This window comes from Pseudonaja textilis, chromosome 1 (genome assembly GCF_049901715.1).
Source record: "Pseudonaja textilis isolate UNSWEBS1 chromosome 1, rPseTex1.2, whole genome shotgun sequence".
Taxonomy (NCBI): domain Eukaryota; kingdom Metazoa; phylum Chordata; class Lepidosauria; order Squamata; family Elapidae; genus Pseudonaja; species Pseudonaja textilis.
In genome coordinates, this window is record NC_141990.1 from 191083747 (window position 1) to 191105444 (window position 21698).

The window sequence follows — 21698 nt, forward strand, 5'->3', positions numbered from 1 at the left end:
TCCATTTCAAAAGGCAACATTGAAGATGTTTTGCTTCTCATTCAGGGAACTTCTTCAGTTCTCTTCTTCTAAGAAGCAAAACATTCTTGAAGGAAAAACAAAGAAAGTCCAGTTGCCTTTTGAAAAACCACTTTTGTGGGGGGTTTTGTTTTTTGTTTTGAATATATGTTTTACTGATACATTTTCCTTTTAAAGGACATAAAAAATTCCATGTCTATCTGAATAGTGTGTTGTCTGGGCACAATTAATTTTAAGTAGAGATACAACAATAATCATGTCATATTAATAATCTTAATAAACGTATCACAACACATACCATTAGTTTATCCATCTTGCAAAATTTCCAATACAAATTTTTATTATCTTTTTAGATTCTGTTTAGTTTCTAACTTCTGTTTCTGTTTGTTAACCACTGGTAGAATGAATCCCATGTTAAAAAAAAAATTCTGTTTCTTATTAGAATGTGCTGAGATGGATAGACTGACACTTAAGATAAATGTCAGTCTATCCATCTCAGCACATTCTAATATTTGTTTAATTACACTTTCATGTCGGGACCTCATCATTTTTCCCATTGTTATGCAAACACTATTCTTGCTGCCTTTACTACATGCAAAATTAGATATGAATATTAAGTATGAATATTAAATAATATAATATTATATTTAGAATTAATCCCTTTATTACACTGTTCTGGTAGTATACCCAGCATGAATATTTCTGGTTTCATATCAATATGTTGCTTTATCATTTTTTCTAACCAAGTATGTATTTTAGTCCAATATTTTTTTGCCTTTGGACATGTCCACCACATATGATAATATGAACCTGGTATCTGGTTAAACTTCCAACATATAGCTGGTAGACTTTAAAACAACTTTGCCAACCTCTCTGGTAGTAAATGCCATCTATAAAACATTTTCTATAAGTTTTCCTTATGGGCCATTGACATTGTTAACTTGGGTTTTTATGGGTGCTTAGATAATATACGTAGGAAAGTCTGCTACCTGACAGAATGATTAAGAGAATATGCAATGTCATGTTTTTATTTAAGTTATGGTATGTGAAACCTATACCTGTTAAATATAAGTTGCAAATTTGATGCTACTTTGGTTTAATAGTTCTATAATGTGCATTTATTTTAGTTTACTAAATAAAACCCTTTGGAATAGTCTCTATTACATTTATTGACTATTTTTATACTCTTTCAAGGTATTTTTTTTCTGTTTATCCCACCCACTTTTGTACCAATTGTAGATTTGCTAAATATTCCCTTCATTTCTTTATCCAAATAATTAATGATGTCCACAGCCAGTTCGATCCTGAGCGGCTCAAAGTTGACTCAACCTTCTATTTTTCAAAGGTTGGTAAAATGAGGACCCAGACTGTTGGGGGCAATATGCTGACATTTGCAAACCACTCAGTGAGTGCTATTGCTATTAATGATGGGTAGAGGACCCAGGACTGATAATTGTTGGCCCATAATTTGAGACCCTTTTCATCTGCTGATGAGCATTCAAGTATGGTTTTCAAGGAATTATCCCCTTAATTGTCATGTCATCCCACCTCTATTAACTAGATTGCTAGTCAGTATGCTATGGGGTAGCTGTGAAATGCTTTGCTGACGTTAGAATATATCATGTCTATAGTATTTATGATTTCAGAACCTATTAAGGAAGATACCCAACTAAAAATGTCTTGCAAGACTTGCTTTAACTAATTAATGCTAAATTAATCAAGATACTAGCTGGAATAAGAAAATATGAATGCGGTCTCTATACATAAAAAATTACTGTCATGTGAAAGATTTTTTGCCCACTGTTATTTCACATTGAATAATAATAAAAATACTTAGAGTACTTAGGGCTGGTCTAGAAATAGCAAAGGACTGGCCCCCGGTGCCTCTGCTAGCAAAAATGGGGTGTGGGTAGGGCGTGCCCCCCCAGAACTGCTTTTGGCCTCTGGAGTTCTCAAGGAGGCCATCCAGGCCCAAAACGGAGCCTCCAGTGTGGTCCAGGCAGTCTTCTAGGCCCAAAACAGTCCATGAAGTTTTCCAGGCTTAAAACGGGGCCTCCAGAGTGATCCAGGGGGCTGTTCTTGACTCAGGTGGTTATAAAAGGGTGGAACTGTAAAATATATTGCCTTTCAGGCTTGCAGGATTCTGCTACTATAGCCTATGTCAACAATTTTGTAGTTCTAGTCTTTCTATGGAGTCAGTTTCTTGATCTGGTCTCTCTTTCATAAGGTGACCAAATATTTTAAAAAAACGAATTCATAGAAAGTTTCATTTTTATAAGTTTATAAAACCATGTCTGCAGAGGTGCGGTCCCATGTCATGCCCACCGTGGCCACACCCCACCGGCCCTCCAAGTTCAAACCCAATCCTGATATGGCCCTCAATGAAATTGAGTTTGACACCCCTGACTTAGCGTATAAAAGCTTGGGTGCAGACACATGCACATAGTTTTGCATTTGTGGGTTCCTTTTCATATGCATGTTTTTCAGTTTGTCATTGCAAGTTAAAGTTCTCCCCCAAGTTGGGCCTTCATGCCTCAAACTTTTCCCAGCTAAATTTAGAGTTATCAGTAGGGCTATTCTATTGGTTGCATAGTAGAGGAAGACCAGCTGAAACAATTTTGATCTTCTTTCTGAGTTTTTTTTTCACTTATTGCTGATCCTTGTGAATATTGAAACTTTTTAAGAATTGCAGTGTGATATATGTTGTTCTTTCTTCCTCACCATTTTTTCCACTTTTAGTCAGCTGCTGGCAGGAATTTTGTTCCTCTTTATTCAGCTTAGGGTTTGGGTAGCTTTTCAGCTGAAGTGGTCAATGTTATAACATACAAATAAATCAACAAATTATGTAGCTGGGACTTTCATATCAATCCATCCCAATGAAATCAATTCATGAATACCTTTCAAGTCATCAAGTCAAGTGATGAAACATTAGAATGTGGTCTATGTGTATGATCCAACCTGGAGAGAAACACGAGGATATGATTCTCAAAAATGAAACTTGTTCTCAAAGGTACTACTACTTTGGAGTTGATAGCAATATGGTAAGTTATTCTATGCTTTATGACTGAGAAATAGATTCATGTACAGGGTCAATCCAGTGACAAATATGCTACAAGCCCCGGAAATGTATTTACGATTGAAACATCAATTTGTTTTTATTTTTATTAAGTTTATGAGCACATATTTAAGGCCAGAAAGCCACATAAAAATGACAGAATCATGAAATAAAAAAAAGAGAGAGAAGTCTTTATTCTTTTGGTTCAACTGTAGTGTGGCTTACCGTTCTTTATGGTAATAGCATTTTCCCTGCATGCAGTTCACCAAGACACAAAGTCAACAGTTTCAGTAAAAGGAGGAATTAACATTTAATTTTTCTTTGTGGCTGGAATACAAAAAAAAATGTCCCGATGGAATCAGATATACAAGTTAGCTACTTAATTTTGTGGGGGGAGGTGGGGGATAATAATTGTGAAATCGCATATAATATTTAAAAGACTTCTAGTGCAGCATGAATCAATAAGAATAATAATAGTCTATGTAAACAAACACTGGAAAAGATCAAGGATGTTGAATAATAAGACTAACTGCTGATGCAGGCAGTGCTAGAATTTCAAACAAATCTTTCCCACCACATTTCAATTACAAGTTATAGCTATTTGGAAGCAAGTGCATTTTGGACTCAGTCTGGAAAAAATCACATTAAGATGTGTGCAAAAATACAGTACTAATTAAAAAAAAAAAAAAAGCAACCCGGAAACCTAACATTCTCCCCATTCCCTTCTTTCGGCATTTTTCCACTTTGTGAAATTCTTCAATTAAAAAGTGCTATGAATAAAAGGACCTTCTGTGACATCGACCTGAAAATCAGTTTTGTCGATTATGTACAAAATGCTGAAAAATAAAACTGAATGAAATTTGTACACTATTTATATTTTGCCTTAGAAAATGTTTAACCAGTTATTCTGAACAGATTACGCTGTTTGCAATATGAAGTGTACAGCTGGCTACGCACTGTATAATACTCACATAAAATTCCAGAGAAGAATAAAAGAAGTCAGGGCAGAGCAAGAAGCTTCCCTCCCTCCCTCCCTCCCATTCCCCACCCCCACTAGCTGCAAACTATTGCTTGATGAAATGAGGAATGATGTCTGATTGAACAATTTTTGTTTCACTTTTACCACCAACATATGGCTTTCCCATATCAGATTTCTGAACAAATCTAAGAAAAATACAGTAGCGAAGGCAAGATAAACAACATGCATCAGTGATCGCCTCCAAACTACTTAATAATGATACAGAATACATCATATTTTCCTGTTCAAGGTTTGCGAATTACACTGATTGTGGTACATATTTGATGCAATAAATATTGTGCACAGGTCATTATTCCTTTGCTCAAACATGCACCACAGGGTTAAAGTAACTATTTACATAGACAGCTTTATCTCATTGACACATACAATGTCAACCTTGCTGAGAGCAGAAGATGGCTAAACAATACTGCAGGAGAAAGTAAAAACTAACTTACAGATGTCCCACTTCCCCTATTCCCTTTTTGGACAGTACAGTGCTCCAGATTAATGTAAGTGATGCTCCAAGATTCCTAAGAAGATTCTTCCCATATCTCCACCCAATTTTACAATTAAGAGTACAATTTATATATGCTCTTCCTCTAAATGTTGGCCCCTGAACTCGGTGGGAATGACGATAAAGTATGCATGTATGCACGTACACTGTAGTCAATGTTCATGTCACCTTCATAATGGAGTCGTGTGGAGGAGGAGGTGAGGGGAAGGAGGGGGGAGGAAAAACATCTGAGTTGAACAACTGTTGATTTTATGAGACTTACAGGCACATAAGAATTATCAGGATGAGACATAAAGATCTATATTATTTTTAAGCACCTTGGAATCTGGAGCCATCCTGAAACACAGAAGTCTTTGAAACTCTTGTGCAAAGAAGTCCTATTTGTTTCCATGCATGGTCTACAAGTGCAGCATGCCTTCATGCAAATCACTTCTGCCTATACATTGCAAGAGAATCAGACAGGGTAGCTGGTCCTCCTATTCCACCCTTGACCCTAGAATACCCCTCCCCACCCCCGCAACATAAAACCCATTTACAAAAATAGTCACATATAATAGTAAACAACCTGTGGATTAAAAAAACGACAACTTCAACATGGGTTTTTGTAAAAATATGGCAAACGGTGTGGCAGTTGGAATGCAAACAGCGGATACAATTATTGTTTCTGAGTGTTTTATGATCAACACAGGTCAATTCTAGGTTTGCATCTCTTTTCCTGATCCCTACAGTCTGGATAGCCATTTTTCTTTCCTCTTCAGCAGTGTCAGCTGGGAATGCCAACAGGAGATGCTTGTCAAAAGTGCCATCCTGTTTTACAGAGCAGCATCTGAATTTGACAAGGGGTCACTATCTTGTTAATAGGCACTGACCTTAAGTATATAGCTAACATTTGTATGCATATATATATATATATACATATATATATATACATACATACATACATATATATATTTATAGATATTTTTATATGTGTGTATGTCTGTCTAAGTGTGCAAAAACAGTCAGTTTGGCATAAACCTCCTATAGGAGTCCTTTTGAAATAATACTTTACTTTCTCAAGCTGTAAACAATTTGTCATAGAGGAATCATTCATTTTGCTCATTTTTTATAGTCCCTGACATCTTTACCTCTATCTTCTTTTTCTGATTTGTCTTTCTCATATTTATCTTTGTCGGGCTTTGTAACGCTATCGTAGGAAGGTGGAGAGGTGGTGGAGGGAGTCATATCGTTTTTTTCAGGGGTAGAATTCTCATTTAGCTTATCAATGATCATGTCTTCTTTGATAACTGTGTCGTTGCCTTCTTTAATTCTATCTTTATTAAACATGGAGGAAACTTTTTTAACCTTTTGCCTTAAGAGGTAGCGCCTAAAGGCTCGCTGAATAATAACAGCGGATACTTCCTCTTGTTTTCGTTTCAGTGTGGTGGTAATTGGTTCATAGGAGGCTTTTGAAGGGTTGGCAGCCATAAACCGGTCTTCCATTTGAATACGGAGGGCGTCCATTTCATCACTTTCACCCAAGACACGTTTGGTGAAAGCAAATAAGATGTCAAGGCAGTGAATTCTATCACCACTCACCATGGGCAGGTCCATCGCAATAAGCTGAACTTTGTTTGGTTTTGGTATTAGAAGAGGAGGATCCAAAGAGGCTGCAAAATCTGAGAGTTTGGCAAATTCTATGAATTGGGTTGCATCTGGATCGAACTTTTCCCAGACTTCATAGAACATCTCAAAATCATCCTCACTCAGAGGTTCAGCACTTTCTTCGGTAGCCACGCTGAAGTTCTCCAAAATGACAGCAATGTACATGTTGACTACAACTAAAAATGAGATGATTATGTAGCTGACAAAGAAGAAAATCCCAACCGAAGGATTGCCACAGTCTCCCTTGACTGAGCTACCCGGATGGTCTATCTCAGGGTCGCAGTCTGGAGGCCCGCTGTTCAGGATGGGCGCTAGCAAGCCATCCCAGCCAGCAGAGGTGGTAATTTGGAAAAGGCAGATCATGCTGTTGCCAAAAGTTTCAAAGTTGAACATGTCATCAATGCCAACTTCTCTCTTCACGTAGGCAAAGTTGGACATTCCAAATATGGCGTAGATGAACATGACCAGGAAAAGGAGGAGACCGATGTTAAACAAGGCAGGGAGAGACATCATCAAGGCAAAAAGCAGAGTGCGGATTCCCTTTGCCCCCTTGATCAGACGCAGGATTCGACCTATCCTGGCAAGTCGAATTACTCGGAACAAGGTGGGGGACACAAAGTATTTCTCAATAATCTCTGCGAGGAACATACCTATAAACAAACATTAAGTGCCTATTAATCTGAAATGCAGATTTAAAACTTTAATTAGAATGTAATTTTCATACAATCTTGTATGAAAATGTAAAGAATGAAACCTATTTTAAATATTAAAATCATTTGTTAATTTCTCATAGTTTTCATTTATAAACATGTTACATCTTTGACTGCAAGGAAAATTTTCTTACCTACAATAGATAAGATGACAACCACAAAATCAAAAATATTCCAGCCTATTGTAAAATAATAATAGCGGAGTGAAATCAGTTTCAAGACACATTCTCCAGTGAAAAGGACAATGAAGATAAAATTAATTCGATACAAAATAGTTTCCATTGCGTCAGTTTGGTCATCAGTTTCTACCATCATGGTAACCATGTTAAGGCAGATAAGAATCATGATGCTGATGTCAAAGGCTTGCTTTGTTACGAAATCAAAGACCATGCCTTGAAATTTGTTCTGTAGTCAAAGAAAATAAGGGATTATTCATGTATCTCATAATGATCACTTGAAGACAATTATAACCTATATAATTTTCATTTATGATCTGAAACTTCCGTAAATTTATTCTGTGTGTTAAACTCGTGGTGTAATGTTGCCATCACGTGATGTTTTATGATGTTTTTCTCATTTGCGGAGCTGCGGTGGGCATGTCCTGCATGTGATGCATTTGGCCCATGGGCTGCCAGTTTGACACCTCTGTTCTGTAGTATACTAGTATACTAGTCAAACTGCATAGACAGAAGGCGCAGCAAGAAAGAACACCGCTATGTTCCCAGAAACTCCATAAGTGTGAAGTTATGAAGTATGAAGCATTATGAAGGATATCCATTAATAGCTTTCCTGTGGGATTTCACGGTCTCATTGAATACATGAATCAGATAGGAATACCATAACAATTACTGCTGTAACTCTGTTTAGATTTGTTAATGCTAGATTAGTTTGGTCAGCCCCAAACTCATTTAAATATAAGGGACATAGCCTTCAGAGCTCTTCCAATTGCATAATTTTGGTGACATAATTATTGAAAATCTGTAACATGTTTTTTTCCAATGTGCCTAAGTTAGAAACCATTGAAAATTGTAGAGTAATCCAGGGGTCGCCAACCCCCAAACCACAGTCTGCTACTGGGTGATGGCTTGTTGGGAACAAGGCTGCGCAAACAGCAGGCAAGTGCCCGAAGCTGCATTTGCGCATGCGTGGCACCACCATCGCCAGTCCATGCAGCCAAAAAGGTTGGGGACCGCTGGCAGAATCCCTAAATAGGTTTAGCATAGTTTAAGAAAAGAAGAAGCAACTCTCCAACATGGAAAATAGCCATAGGATGCCATTCGTTGTCCATCTCAGTTACTTAACTAAAGGCTTTGTTCATTAATTTTAAAAAATTTTTTTTAAAGATATCCTATTTTTTCTAAACCCACACCTTCCTTGGTTATTATTTTAAAAATTTTTTGGGAGATTATAAGGTTTAAATTGTTTTCCAACTCTAGCACACATCTGCAAAAACAGTGGGAACAATGGGAAAAAACACATAACACTTACTGCTGGTCTGGGTATAGGTTTCTGTGGTTTCTTAGAGCCCAGTTTTTTCATTGCATTATAGTATTTTTTCTGTTCTTCTGTCATAAAGATGTCTTGACCTCCAAAGTAAAAAGGACAAATAAAAACTAGTTACAACCATATATTTCCATTCTCTTTTTCTTTCTGTTTTTCTATATATTGACTTTTATTTGACAGGCAATTTCTTTTCTTGGGCTGCCTTAGGAGCAGCCCCAAATACAAGTTCTGCTCCTTTGTACAAGTGTTGATGTTGGGTGCATGGATGTACAAGTGTGCAGAGTTTCACCCTGGGAGCCCACCCACTCTTTGGCCTTCACTTCATTAGGGGTGGCTCCCTAATAGCTAGAGTATAATGCATCCTTCTTCCATAGTTCAGCTAGGGTCAGGAATTTAATCTCAGCAAAGTTAGAGTAGATTGAAAAAAAAGTATAGTTACTACAATGGTCTCTCAACACTGCCACCATCATTTCTGTCGCCATCATTATCATCATGTATTACATTTTTGCCTAAATTTCCTGTATTTTACAACAAAATAAAATACTATAAAATAAAAACATCCATAGTTGGGGGGGAAAAACCCCAAAGATAGTAAAACATCCAGGTTAAGAAATAAATGAACAATTGAAAAAAATATTTTTCAGCTCCCATGATACCAGTACCTTCAACAGCTAAAAAAACAAAACAAAACCCAAAGCCTCTATTGAAAAATGAAAAGCATGATAAACAAGACAATTATGGAAAAGGATCATAGCCCAAATGACTTCCAGAAGTGTTCATCTTTTGCAAGTTTCCGAAAGCCATTACTAAGAGTAACAATTATTTAGATTTAAGAGATCTTTATGCATATTTATATGAAGTAATCCATTATCTTAAAATGTAATTATTTATATCTCCCGCCTTTAAAACTAACTCATGGTGGAAATTTTTCATTTTATGTATTGGTTTTAACATCATACGCTCCTTTTTTACAGTGGCAATTTTAGAATTAGTGTTTACAACTTATTTTTAGGTTGTACACATTGGAATAATAATTGATATTTGAAAGAAAGAAAAATCCGAAGAATTACACAAAGCACAATGTTTCTGTTAAAATACAATCTTTGATAGTCTGCTGAAATCACCATGATAGAATACTTATCTTCTTTTTTTGCTGATTGAAGTTATCTATGATGACACCAATAAATAAATTCAAAGTGAAGAATGATCCAAAGATAATAAAGATGACAAAATAAAGATACATATAAAGATTATCCTCATAATGTGGCTGTTGTTCCACCTGCAAGGGAAACAAATTTAGAAAGAGAAAACCCTGTAAAAATATATTCAATTCTATAAAAAAATATGGGTATAATTTTTATGTAGTATGAACCCTGAGTCAAGCCTTATCATATTTAATATTTATATGATACCATTATTAAGAACAGCCATGGAGAAGAGTTTGACCAATTTTTATTTTAACCTTACATAAAGTATCTATGTACAATTATTCAACTAAAGCATTTATCTTCTCAGTGATTACTCACTTTTCTCTATTTGCTCTCCACCAAACTGGACTAAAAGATACATTGCTATTTTTATAACTAGCACAGGGTAATATGTTCTCATTACTTCCAGTCATTATCCTTTGATAGGAAAGGATTCCTGTATTTCCTCTTGAGCTTTATATACAAAGGAGTATTTGAGACCCATTTTTTAAATCTTTGCTTACACTGAAGGAGTGGGGCAAGAATTGGAAGATTTAATAGCAAAAATGGGTGCCTTAAACATTTAAAAAGTACCACCTCTATTTTTTCTGCTTCTAGGGAGAGGTTATGACTCCATTCTTACCTCTTAAATTCTCCCCTAAGGTAAAATACACTAGAAAAAACAAACAAACAAACAGACAGACAGACACACACAGAGAAGTATCTTCTAGCCATAATCTCCTCACTCCTATCTCTGATCCCAGCATCTTACCTGCCTTGCCTCTTTGAAAAAGAAAAAAAAAAGCAGACAAACACTATGATCAATGGCAAGTTTGCTTTCATCCTACTTGAGCAGCCTTAATTTGAAAAAGAATCTGATCCTTCTAGGGAAACACTTGCTGATCTGACGAGTAGCTATGGAGGATATGAATCCAAGTGTCCATGTAGTAAACCATGTAGTAAATAGCATTTGGGCTACCAGGCAATTATAAGATGGTACCAAAAAAAGCCAATTTTATGTATGTCTTTTCTGGGGTCTTGTAGTCTATTTTTGCAATCCAATATTGGTTTCCCTACCCAATAGCATACTTACATTTCGTGAATCTACAGCTGCATACATGATATCCATCCAGCCTTTGAAGGTGGCCTGCAAGCAGAAGGCAGGCAATTATATTTTAAGCAAGGGGCTAAAAGCATACAGTACATAATTTCTAAATGTTAATGTTGTGTAAATTGTAAATGTCTTTTAGAAGACTCCATGCCCCTCTGCCAGTTACATTTCATGAATCTACATCTGCACGCATGATGTCCACCCAGCCTTTCAACCCATATATATTCTATTAAGAAGGATTTTTGAGGAGTTGGTACCAAATTGTGTTACAAGAAGTAAAAAAAAAAAACACAGGTAATTTTTCATCAGGCCGTGTTGAATTTTTCCAGAATTGCATTCTGTTTAGTCACCATTGCTCTTTACAGCTCTGTAAAACGGCCATTCTCTATATCCAATTGTGTCTTCTCTGATTATGAATAATTTCCTTTATTAAATAGGGGTAAGTGAGATTGCTTGTTTGCGGCATGTGTAGTGAAATAAATAAACGACTTTTCACAGGGGCATCTGTATTTTACTAATGATCATTTTAGTTCATGTATAAGATATGATTTACATGGCACGCAAAAAGTTTGCTAACAGGTGCATTTTAGAGGAGACCTTAGACGAAAAAGATTAAGGGATGCCACCTATGATGCAAATCAATCCATTTCAAAAACTGACAGCTGAATCATTTGTAAAGTTCACATTGATGGGATTTTCTAATAAAGGAAAAACCAGCTAAAAAGAGGAAATAAAATGGTCGTGTTGTTCAAATTTTAACATAGAAAGAACAACTACTCACTACTTGAAGCAGAGAGAGGTAGCCAAGTCCCACATTATCAAAGTTGACTTTCACATTCTTCCATCTGGCTGTTTCATTTCTTTCGATGAGATTCTCACACTCAGTCTGATTGTCAACTTCATCAATGCTGAACATTTCCCCAGTTGTGGTGTTAACACAATGGTAGAACTTGCCAGCGAACAGATTCACTCCCATAATGCTAAAGATTAGCCAGAATATAAGACATACAAGAAGCACGTTCATGATAGATGGAATTGCTCCCAAGAGAGCATTCACCACTACCTGTAATACAAAGTAATAAACACATGAAGCCAAAGAAGTGAAAACATATTTGCTGAAGTAAGACATGAAAAGGAGAATTTCTAATTCATAGTTTTGCTTCTTGGCAATTTTGTGCTATAATTTAATCCCAGCTAAAGCCAGCAATGGTAATAATAGATTATGAAAAAGAGATCAGGACTCAGGCATAAACATTGGTTTGAACAAAGAAAATTACAAATTTAGGAAAAGATTTGAAGAAGAAAGACTTTCCAGAATGTAGCTTCACAAAATTGAAGAGGAAGGACTATAATATATGACAGAACATAATTGAAGGTTTTATAATTCCAGTGCAGCACCCTATCAGTACCCTAACCCTAGAAATACTCCTTCCTCACACATGTGGAGAACCAAGTTGCAAGTCAAAGGAAAATGAATTCTAAGGAAAGGAAGGACAGTTCAAGTGTCATAAGTAAACAAAGCCTTATGAAAAGTAATTTTTCAGCTGGTTCATATGTTACCCTGACAACACAGCAAGAAAACAAGTAGCTGCATTTCTGTGTTAGCCGGGAAACCATATGCATATGGGCTCTCCAACTATTTCATTTGTTTTCTTTACTAGTACCATAGGGTAGATAGACCTGTGGAATTAATCTGGAAATAATTGGTTTGTGGTTATTTTTCGCTAATGTATATCCTGGCTGAGATATGAACTCCAAGATTTTGGGTTGGCCATCAACCATGGAGCAGATCTCCATGCTACCTCTTGATTTTTTGAATCAAGGACATCTTTAAATGATCAACACATCTTTAAATGATGTGTTTTTTTCAAAATTTGGGGCAAGGATACAACAGAGAGAAATGTAGCACTATTTTAGCTAGCTTCCCCCCCCCCTTTTTTTTTTTTGCTTGCTTGCTTTTCTTTAGTCTGGGATATCCATGATTTCAGAGCTATGATTTAAATGAACATAAATAATCTGACAATGAGGTAAAGAACTGCCTTCAGACATTGCCTAGATATACTGAAACTATTTCTCTCATGTTGTCTAGAGGCTAAGGGAATAGAAGTAGCATATTGCCCAGGGGCACTCTAAATGAAATTTAAACTAGTGGCTTTGAGATACACATTTGTAGTATACCCTTAAGAAAATAATTTGCTTCAAGCATATGTTATTTCATATTTTTCTTACCCTCATTCCTTCGAACCGTGACAAGGCTCTTAGAGGTCTTAAAGCTCTTAAAGTCCTAAGAGATTTAATTGCACCAAGTTCAGAGTAGCCCAAGGCATTCGCTGTTAAGCTAACAATAGAGACCTACATATGAATAAAAAAGGAAAAAGAAAGCAATTTACTGTGTGAATCAGCATGTGTTTCTCAAGAAATTGCCGGTAATGCCACTTCTCCCCAGTCTGTCAAAGCTGAAGATTATCTTACAAAATCAAACTAGTTCAGAGGAATATAATGAGTGATATCAAAGAAAGAGACGGCAAGAAAACGAACTGAAGAATCTTTGATCCTACTCTGATGTTTATAATTTTTATATTTATTTATTTGAAGCCTGCCTTTATTACATTTACAAATAATTCAGGCAGCAAATATATCCAACACACTTTCCTCCTATTTTCCCCACAACAACAATGCTGCAGGTGAGTAAAGCTGAGAGAGAATGACTGGCGACCCAGCTGGCTTTCATGGTTAAGCCAGAGACTAGAAGTCACAGTCTCTGGCTTTCTTGTCTGGTAGCCTCTTAGCCACTGGACCAAGCTGGTTCTCTTTTTACTCCGAAGTTTACTCCAAATTTTGCTCCAAACTTACATTTCTCATAAAGTCAGTCGGCAGATCTGAATCAATTATAGGAAGATACAGTAAAAAGTATTTTTTACCAGATTTAATAATTTTCTGCTTTTCAACCTTGTGCTCGTTTTTGTCTTCTGTTGTCCTAAATGAGCAATTTGACCAATATCTCAATATTTAAAAAAAAATCATCCTGGCCAAATTACCATAACTGAAATTCAAAAGGATTTGTGCAGGAAACAGTTACAACGGATGGGTAGAAATTATTACTTTTTGTTTCATCTTGCACTATTCTCTTATGGAATTAGACCATCTTATGTTGCTTATTTGTTTATAAAATTTACTGGCCGTTCATCTTACCATAGGGTAACTCTGGGCAGCTTACAGTTACATAAAAACTAAAACATAAAAAGTTAAAAACAAACATCAAACCAAAGACACATGGGGAGGGCCACGCCAGAGTGGGGGAGCGAGGATGAGGTGGGGTTCTGTTATCACTCAGTAAAACAGCTCTTATGGAATGATGGAGGATTCACCAACCCCTAAGTATTTCTGGCTAATTCCTTCCAGTTTTTGACATGCTCCTGACTCCTGCTTGTAGGAACCAGAATTATAATGTCTTCACCAGTGTACCCATTTGAAATGACATGTGCTCAGTCTCTAAGGAGGTCACTTCTCTCTTCCAAATCCTTTGTTTTTTATACCTCCTGGCCTGCCTATCTGCCTTATCACAGCAGCTTTATAGCTTTGCTTCACCCAAGTGCGTGGGATAGATAGCAATCCCATAGTCTGTACTGGTAAATCACAGAATAAGAGAATGATAAAAGTGAGCTAAAATCTATTGTGCTGTCTTCTGTAACTAATATGAGCTTGAGACATGTGCTAGAGGAAACGCCACCAGGGAGTCAAAACAATAAATCAAATGTTAATTATAAGTTTAAACTTACTGGAAATCATAAATACTGGTAACAATTTATCCCTCTCAACATTTTGCAAGTGTCTCAAGACCTGGCTATGTTATTAGGCCTGAAGGTCCCAAGGGATAAAGGAGATTTTGCAACGGCTTTTTTGATAGCTCCCTTACTGCAGTTAATATTACCCCTCTCCCATTTTATGTGCCTTTTTGTTATTTTAATTGTGAAGTTTTTATGTGATTGGTTTTATTTAATTAAGTGCTGTATGTGGCCCAGAGTCACTTTCATGTGAGAGGGGCGGCTAAATAAATATGATAAATATTGTTAAAAATATAAAACCTTTTCCTTTCAGATTAATCAGCCTCCTGTGAAAAGAGAGGCTGCTGGGGAAAATATTCCTAAAATGTGGCTGAAGTCAGAAACATGATGTTAAAAAATATTCTTCCTAAAAATAGTATAAAAGAAAAATAAGATTGTATGGTCTGCTCTTGCTTGGAATCATCTTGGGTAATAAGGTTCAAAGATGCATGAAAAAGAAGAGAATTATACAAATCAGAATCTGCACATATGAAACTGGAGACAAAGTTATTGGATTTTCCTTTAACTGTTCTAGAATGTGCAGTCTTACTTTTTGCGGTTCATGTTCATCTTGTTCTTGTCATCCCTCTCTCCCTCTTTCTTTCTCTTTCCAAAGATAGAAATTTTGAACCTTTTGATCTCTTGAGCTTTGTGGGGGGGTTTTGTTTTTGTTTTGCCTTTCCAAAGAGGATGGAGTAAAGTACTATTTGGTCCTACTTGCACAAGAATGGACTTTTCTCCCTTGACTGCCCATCTGTTCCTATCCACTGCTCACGTGCTTAGATGAAAAGGAATCAGATATGACTCTGGAGATGGCTGAAATGAACAAAGGTAGTGAAGAGGGGAGAAATGTTTGGCCATTCTTTGCTTCCTTCCTCAAATATTATCAAGGAAATAAGAAAGTTTTTAATTTTGTGGACCTACAGATGTCCTATTACATCTCATTTCAAGCTTCCTGATAGGGGCACCATACTTCTACCTCTCTGTATTCCGGTTCCAGAAGTTTTGCTTCATCAAGGGAACTCCGCTCAGTGGCAATTCTACTGAACACCATTCACCCAGCTGAAAGCAGAAGTTTTCCTTTTCTGAAAGTAGTGAGTTTATTGTATATACAATGATTCTTATAAAAATTCATGCTACAAATGTATTAATTGGTAAAAGAAAAAAATACCTACATCAACAATGAGGAAATCCAGCCAGCACCAGGCATTTGTAAAATAGACTTGAAAGCCATAAGCCACCCACTTCAGAAGCATTTCTAAAATAAAGATGTAGGTGAAGACCTTGTCTGCGTATTCCAGTACGGTCTTGATAGTCTTGCGTTGCTCAATGTATATGTCTTCAAAAGCCTGGGGACAGAAGTTCCCCCCAACCCATGGTTTTAGCATGGCTTATTATTTATTGTTTGCTTTTCAGTTCTAGAACTAAAAACCAGTCCTCCCCTCTTTCTATTGAAAGGCTCAAATGCTTCACCTTAATCAATATATATATATATGTTAAATCAGAATATGATAAAAATATCAAAAGCATTTTTTTTTAATATTTATAGAGTCTACTTTATAGAGTTTACTGGTAGAAGCCATACCTTAGTGGCTGATGACATGTTTTATATGTAGTGCATTGCAGAATCAATCATTGGCATCTTTAATTAAATTAAGATATATCCTTGGGATTCCACTCCCAAATTTCACAAACTAAGCTAAATAAAGTTGTTTAACCATATGTAGCTCTTATCTTTCTTCTGTTCCATTCCATAGAAAAATAAAGTTACAAAGAAATTTTCAAAGGTGGGCAAAGCCAAATGTCATGCTAATTCTGACTTTAGACCCAAAGTCCTATAAGCCTAAATAAGTTGAACTGATCATTTCCCTCTCTAATCCCACATAGAGAAGTAATAGTGGAGTTTAAAACATCAAAAAAATCAACCCTCTTCTGTAGGAATATTATATGGAACAATTTAAAGAGAAAACGTGTATTGAAAACCACTTTGGTGCAGAAAGCCAGGTATTTAACTGGTACTGGGAAAACCCAGCTTCAAACCTACCCTGAAATACATAAATTCACTGTGACTGTGACTAATTGCTGTGTCAGTCAATTATACTTGTAGAGGTGTAATTGTGAGGAAAAATGGTAAGGCAGAATGTTATGGGTAGCACCTTGAGCTCCTGACTGAAAGGTGGGATATAACTCTAACAATTAAGTAATAAAATCATACTACTTAGGAATAGCTCTGACTCATAGAAAAGATAATCCCTACTAGAAATTCAGAGGTTTTCAGATAATTATGTGTCTGGGTTATTTCCTACGCTAAATCTCTATGATAATGAATGGTTTTCAAGTTCTAAAAATTACCAGAGCACCACTGCTAAGGAGAATCATGAAGACAATAAAAGTCTCAAACCAATTATGTTCTACGATTTTGTAACAAGTCTTCCGAAGATTCCACCATAGTTTTCCTTTCCCATCTTCTACACTGACTTGGCAGCACTTGAATTTCCGGATGCAGCCTGGCAAAATATGCAAAATGATATGGCAAATGAAAACAGAATAATAGTTATAGTACTACATGTCTTGAACAGAATATACTCTTAAACCAGCAGATGGCTTTGGAGCCCTTTCTCATTCTAAAATTAATAGGTCTACATTTGAAATGATGCTTTGGAAATCTACTATATTGTCAAAATCAGTTTTCATAGGACAGTTTCAAAGGAAATTGTTCATTACAACTGAGGCTTTGTATACATGTATTTCAGCTGATTCAAGATTCTGTCCCGGTGCCTGGAGGTTTGGATGGGGAGGAACTGTCTCTAATTCAATCCAATGAAGATGATATGGCTATGCATATTTGAAATGTCCAGATCTGAAAATATTCCATCTTGAATGGGATTCGACCTCTCCCTTCAAGGGTGGTACATGATACAGGTGTCTTCCTAGACTCACAGCTCTTGCTGAAGAGTCAGTGTTACTAGGAAGGCCTTTGCACAACTCCTTTTGTATTCCAGTTGTGTCCTTTGCTAGATCCAGGGCCCTTAAGACAGCCACGGAAAGATTTGTAATATTTTATATTATTTACCTTCTGTAAAACAGGCTTCTGGTTCAAGAGCTTCTTCGGGTTCAGCTTCAGGTTGTTCTCCAACTTGGGGAAGTCCAACATCAACTGTACTACCTTCAGATGAACTAGTTGCATTTAGTTTCTGCAAATGAATAAAAACCTGTTAATGACAGCTTTGTCTGTTAGGGCCTTGGATGTGCTTAGTACATTTCAGAATGCTCTCTTTTTTTAAAGGAACTTTGAAATAAAACTTAAAATAGCCTACGCATATATTAATGCCAATTTATTTCCTGAACACGAAAGCATAAGAAATTATATTCACATGGATTTCTCCATGATGCATTGTTACATTCGTACTACGAATCACAATTTGGAACCAAATTTTTTAACACCGTGAGCCAATTACAGAATTAAAAATTCAGAAATGCTTTATTAGCATGATCCATAGCTAGCTGGTTATTCAAATGAGGTAAAACAGAGAGCAGTATGAATTGTAGCATTTCCCCAAAATTATGACCAAACCAACCAAAAACTGAAAGCAGCATTTTCATGTCTGATGCAGATAGAATATGCATAAGCAGCAAACTATATTTAACCGGTTACTTCCCACTGACATGAAAACACAAATTATCAGTGTGTATGTACTTCTAAGTTTCTGTAATTCAGAAAGGAAAGCAGCATATTAATTTCAGAGCAAGAGCCATTATTTTGCATTCTCTTTTGGCAATGCACTTGCACAAATGACTGTGCATTTTAAAATTACTTTTTATTCTTGCATGGTACACATATATCTCCTTTGAGTACATAGTGAAACGTACGTATGTATTATTTGGCATAGCATTTAAAATGCAAAGTTGACCTGTTTTGGAAGCAAGGCTTTACCCTAATGATGAGAAATGCTTTTGACTAAGCTTTCAACTGATTTCCTGATCCTATTCATAGAAATGAATGTTGTGCCCCATGAAGATAATATGAGTACCATTGTGAATAAAAGTAGTGATCATGTCATTTTTAGCCTTGTACAATGTTATTAATATGTATAACATTAACAAAATGGCTGCACTGGTAAGTAACTAACTTTATGTGGGAATGATGTAAGCAGATGGTGAATTGTCACATACTTGTATCAGTCTTTTTTTTTAAATAAGCTAAAGCTATCGGCATTTATTCATAGGCATCAAGCTGGTTTCATGAACTCTAACCAGCTTAAATATTAGTCTGATGAAGAAAGTACTTTACCATCTTTGTTCTGCTCCAGTTTGAGACGTTAATTTTATAAACAGCAGAAAGATTTAGTTACCTTTTAAAACTTACTGAAAGCACTTTGGATGAGCCAAGCAGTTTTTGTCAACGAAAGCAGGTATTTGAAGAGTCTCATCCCATTTGTACCTAACCACCACACAAACATCTGGCAACATCTTTTTTTACACAGTGCCCCCAGGATGATGCTTGTAACCCTAACCCCAAACCACTGAAAGAGACAGCTTAAACCTTCTTTTGCTGTATCAGTGTGTCCCCACTCCCTGCCCTTTATTCTGACATCATCCAAAAGGAGCCTCAAGGTATGTAAAATCTGTTCCTCTGTGGCTCTTATGTCTTTTTAAGGTGGTCAAATGATTTTAAAAACAGGCATCAGATGCAGGACAGAATCATGATGAGGACGGAACGTGTGTCAGTCTCATTTTTTGCCATCTCAAGGATAATGGTTAGCATGTCTATTCTGTTATGGAGGAAAATACCTGGCTTATTTCAGCCAGTTTGTGATTAAAACATTGGTTTCTGAAAAATATTTAGAATTTCATGTTGGTTACTGCAATCTATTTCTAGAAGGCTTCAAATAATTACACCCCGCAATAAACAACAGTTTATTGTTACTTGAATTTTGAAATGTTACAGTAGGAAACAAATCAGAATTAGTCTGAAGGCATTTTTCAAACTCAATTCTCCTAGTTGCTATGTAAACCAATATTAGGGGATTAATTTTGTATTACAAAGAAGATCAACTTCTAAATATTTCACTATCAGTAAACAAAGTAGACATTATTGCTTAGAGAACATGCTACTGTATTCATAACATGTATGAATTATAGTTAACTTAAAAAATAACCTTGTTAATGTCATGTAGTAGAGCTGTAATGGAAATACAAACAATGCATATTTATTCATAATTATATATTTTTGAGAGTACAAATAATTACTCTATACTGACCATATTAAAAATAATGATAATAAAATTTACAATTTTTGATACTTTCCACTGAGTTTTTAGTTATGAAAATCTAAATTATGCTTTAATTACCAGTAATAGTCTAACTAAAATGAAGTAGAATATAACTTCTTGATCACATGGTCCAAGCAGGCTTCTGTAATTAACTGGCATATTTTCAAAACCAGTCAAAATAATAACATTTCAAAAAAATCATATTACCCTGAGAGTCAGTTTCATTATACATTTCTATTCAGGATTTTTTGATATTTTATTGTACATCACCATTTGTGAAGTACATGGTTATAACAATTCTGTTTCTTTTCCTTCCAACTGCATCCAAGAATAGGTTTTGCACAAGAATCATTTCCACATATTATACTCATGATGGCACATAATCAATTAATGCTAATCATAAATAACATATTCTACCATGCTTATAAGTTGATCCTGAATGAAATTTCTATAATAAATAGAATTATATTGTATTATATTGAAATCGGTATCTGGCTCCTATGTAAAGCTGTACAATTATGCATATGCATATCTCAAGCAACTCAAAAACATTCCAGTGGACAGTGCACAATTTATGAAATAAGTACAAGTACAGGAATTATAGCATTCACTACCTCATTCATTTTACTAGAAAAGGCCAGATGCAATCTCTTATACAAAAACTGCAATAAATGGAGATTATTCAGATGCACTAAATTTCTCTATTTAAATGAAAACTCTTATGCCCATGACCATTGTTGGCCTGAAACATAAATTCCAATCTGGTTTTATAATATTAGTTATGTACATTTTATGTTTAAACATCAAATCATCCCGTATTTTAAAATTTAGAACTGTATAGCAGTTTGCTTGCATCATTTCATCCCTGTTTTATAGCACTATTGTTAACAGCAATAGGAGCACAAAAGCCAAAATCAAAGTAAACAACAGGCATCTTTTTGCTTTCCAGAAAAAAAAGATGGTATATTTAAAATATTCATTTCAATAAAGAGGTAAAATACTTTCTGTGTATTGTTTCATAAGCAATGAGGTAAAAAAAAACCACAAATCCAAATTTGACCATTTCTTTATTTTCTTTTTAAAATATCCTTCATCTGCAAGTCATTCGTATATATGTTGGGTATTTCATGTGCAAGCAAAAAGATCAGGGGAAAAAATAGAGAAACTGATATCATGCAAGTAAGTACTCTTACATTTAGCCTAGGAATTTACAATTAATGAATTGCAAATTTAGGCTTGCAAAATTATTCTCAGTAGAAAAGATGGTGTTTTCATAATAACCACAACATCTGAATTAGATGCTGCCTAGAACCCAAACCATTACGAAAATGAAAGACCCCAAGCACTTGAGCTCTGCTCATGCTACTGACCGATAGAGATGATTAAATTGGAGGGGTGCCTCCATAGCCCTGCTGTAATCTCAGAAAGAGTACAGAGGAGAAGGGTGATCAACTAACCATCTTCAAACACTTCAGCTGGAGCTATGGACCAGGACAGCTATTAAGAAAATAAGATAACCAAGTCACAGCACAGGTGAACACAGTGCCATATATTCAGACATACATATCACACTTTTCCTTGCAGAATGCAGAAAGCGGTTAAGAAAGAGTAAGCCAAATGAATTAAAAACATGAAGTAAGAAAAAAGAAATATACACTATTTCGTTCTACCTTTCCACACTTTCTAATATTTGCAAATGAACTTTATACACCCATAGACTGATTTAAACATAGACATTTGCTTGTTAAACTTGTCATCTCTTTCTTTTTGAGAACCTATCCAATCACAACTTTCTGTTTTCACTTTTGTCTTGACTCATTCATTCTTCCTTTTTATATTGT

General features: G+C 35.7%; 1 protein-coding gene across 2 annotated transcripts in view; it reads right to left on the minus strand.

Moving 5' to 3' along the window:
• Nucleotides 1–4126: 4126 nt before the first annotated feature.
• SCN2A (sodium voltage-gated channel alpha subunit 2) overlaps nt 4127–21698 on the minus strand; it is a 108405-nt gene continuing 90833 nt past the window's right edge. For both annotated transcript variants that reach the window (XM_087920031.1, XM_087920030.1), the window contains 10 exons: nt 17658–17778; nt 16937–17091; nt 15760–15933; nt 12990–13112; nt 11542–11823; nt 10743–10796; nt 9604–9741; nt 8448–8552; nt 7094–7364; nt 4127–6899 (listed from right to left, as the gene is read on the minus strand). In XM_087920031.1, coding sequence (XP_087776157.1) covers nt 5704–6899; nt 7094–7364; nt 8448–8552; nt 9604–9741; nt 10743–10796; nt 11542–11823; nt 12990–13112; nt 15760–15933; nt 16937–17091; nt 17658–17778 — 2619 coding nt within the window. In that variant the 3' untranslated portion in view covers nt 4127–5703. The remainder of the gene's footprint in view (nt 6900–7093; nt 7365–8447; nt 8553–9603; nt 9742–10742; nt 10797–11541; nt 11824–12989; nt 13113–15759; nt 15934–16936; nt 17092–17657; nt 17779–21698) is intronic.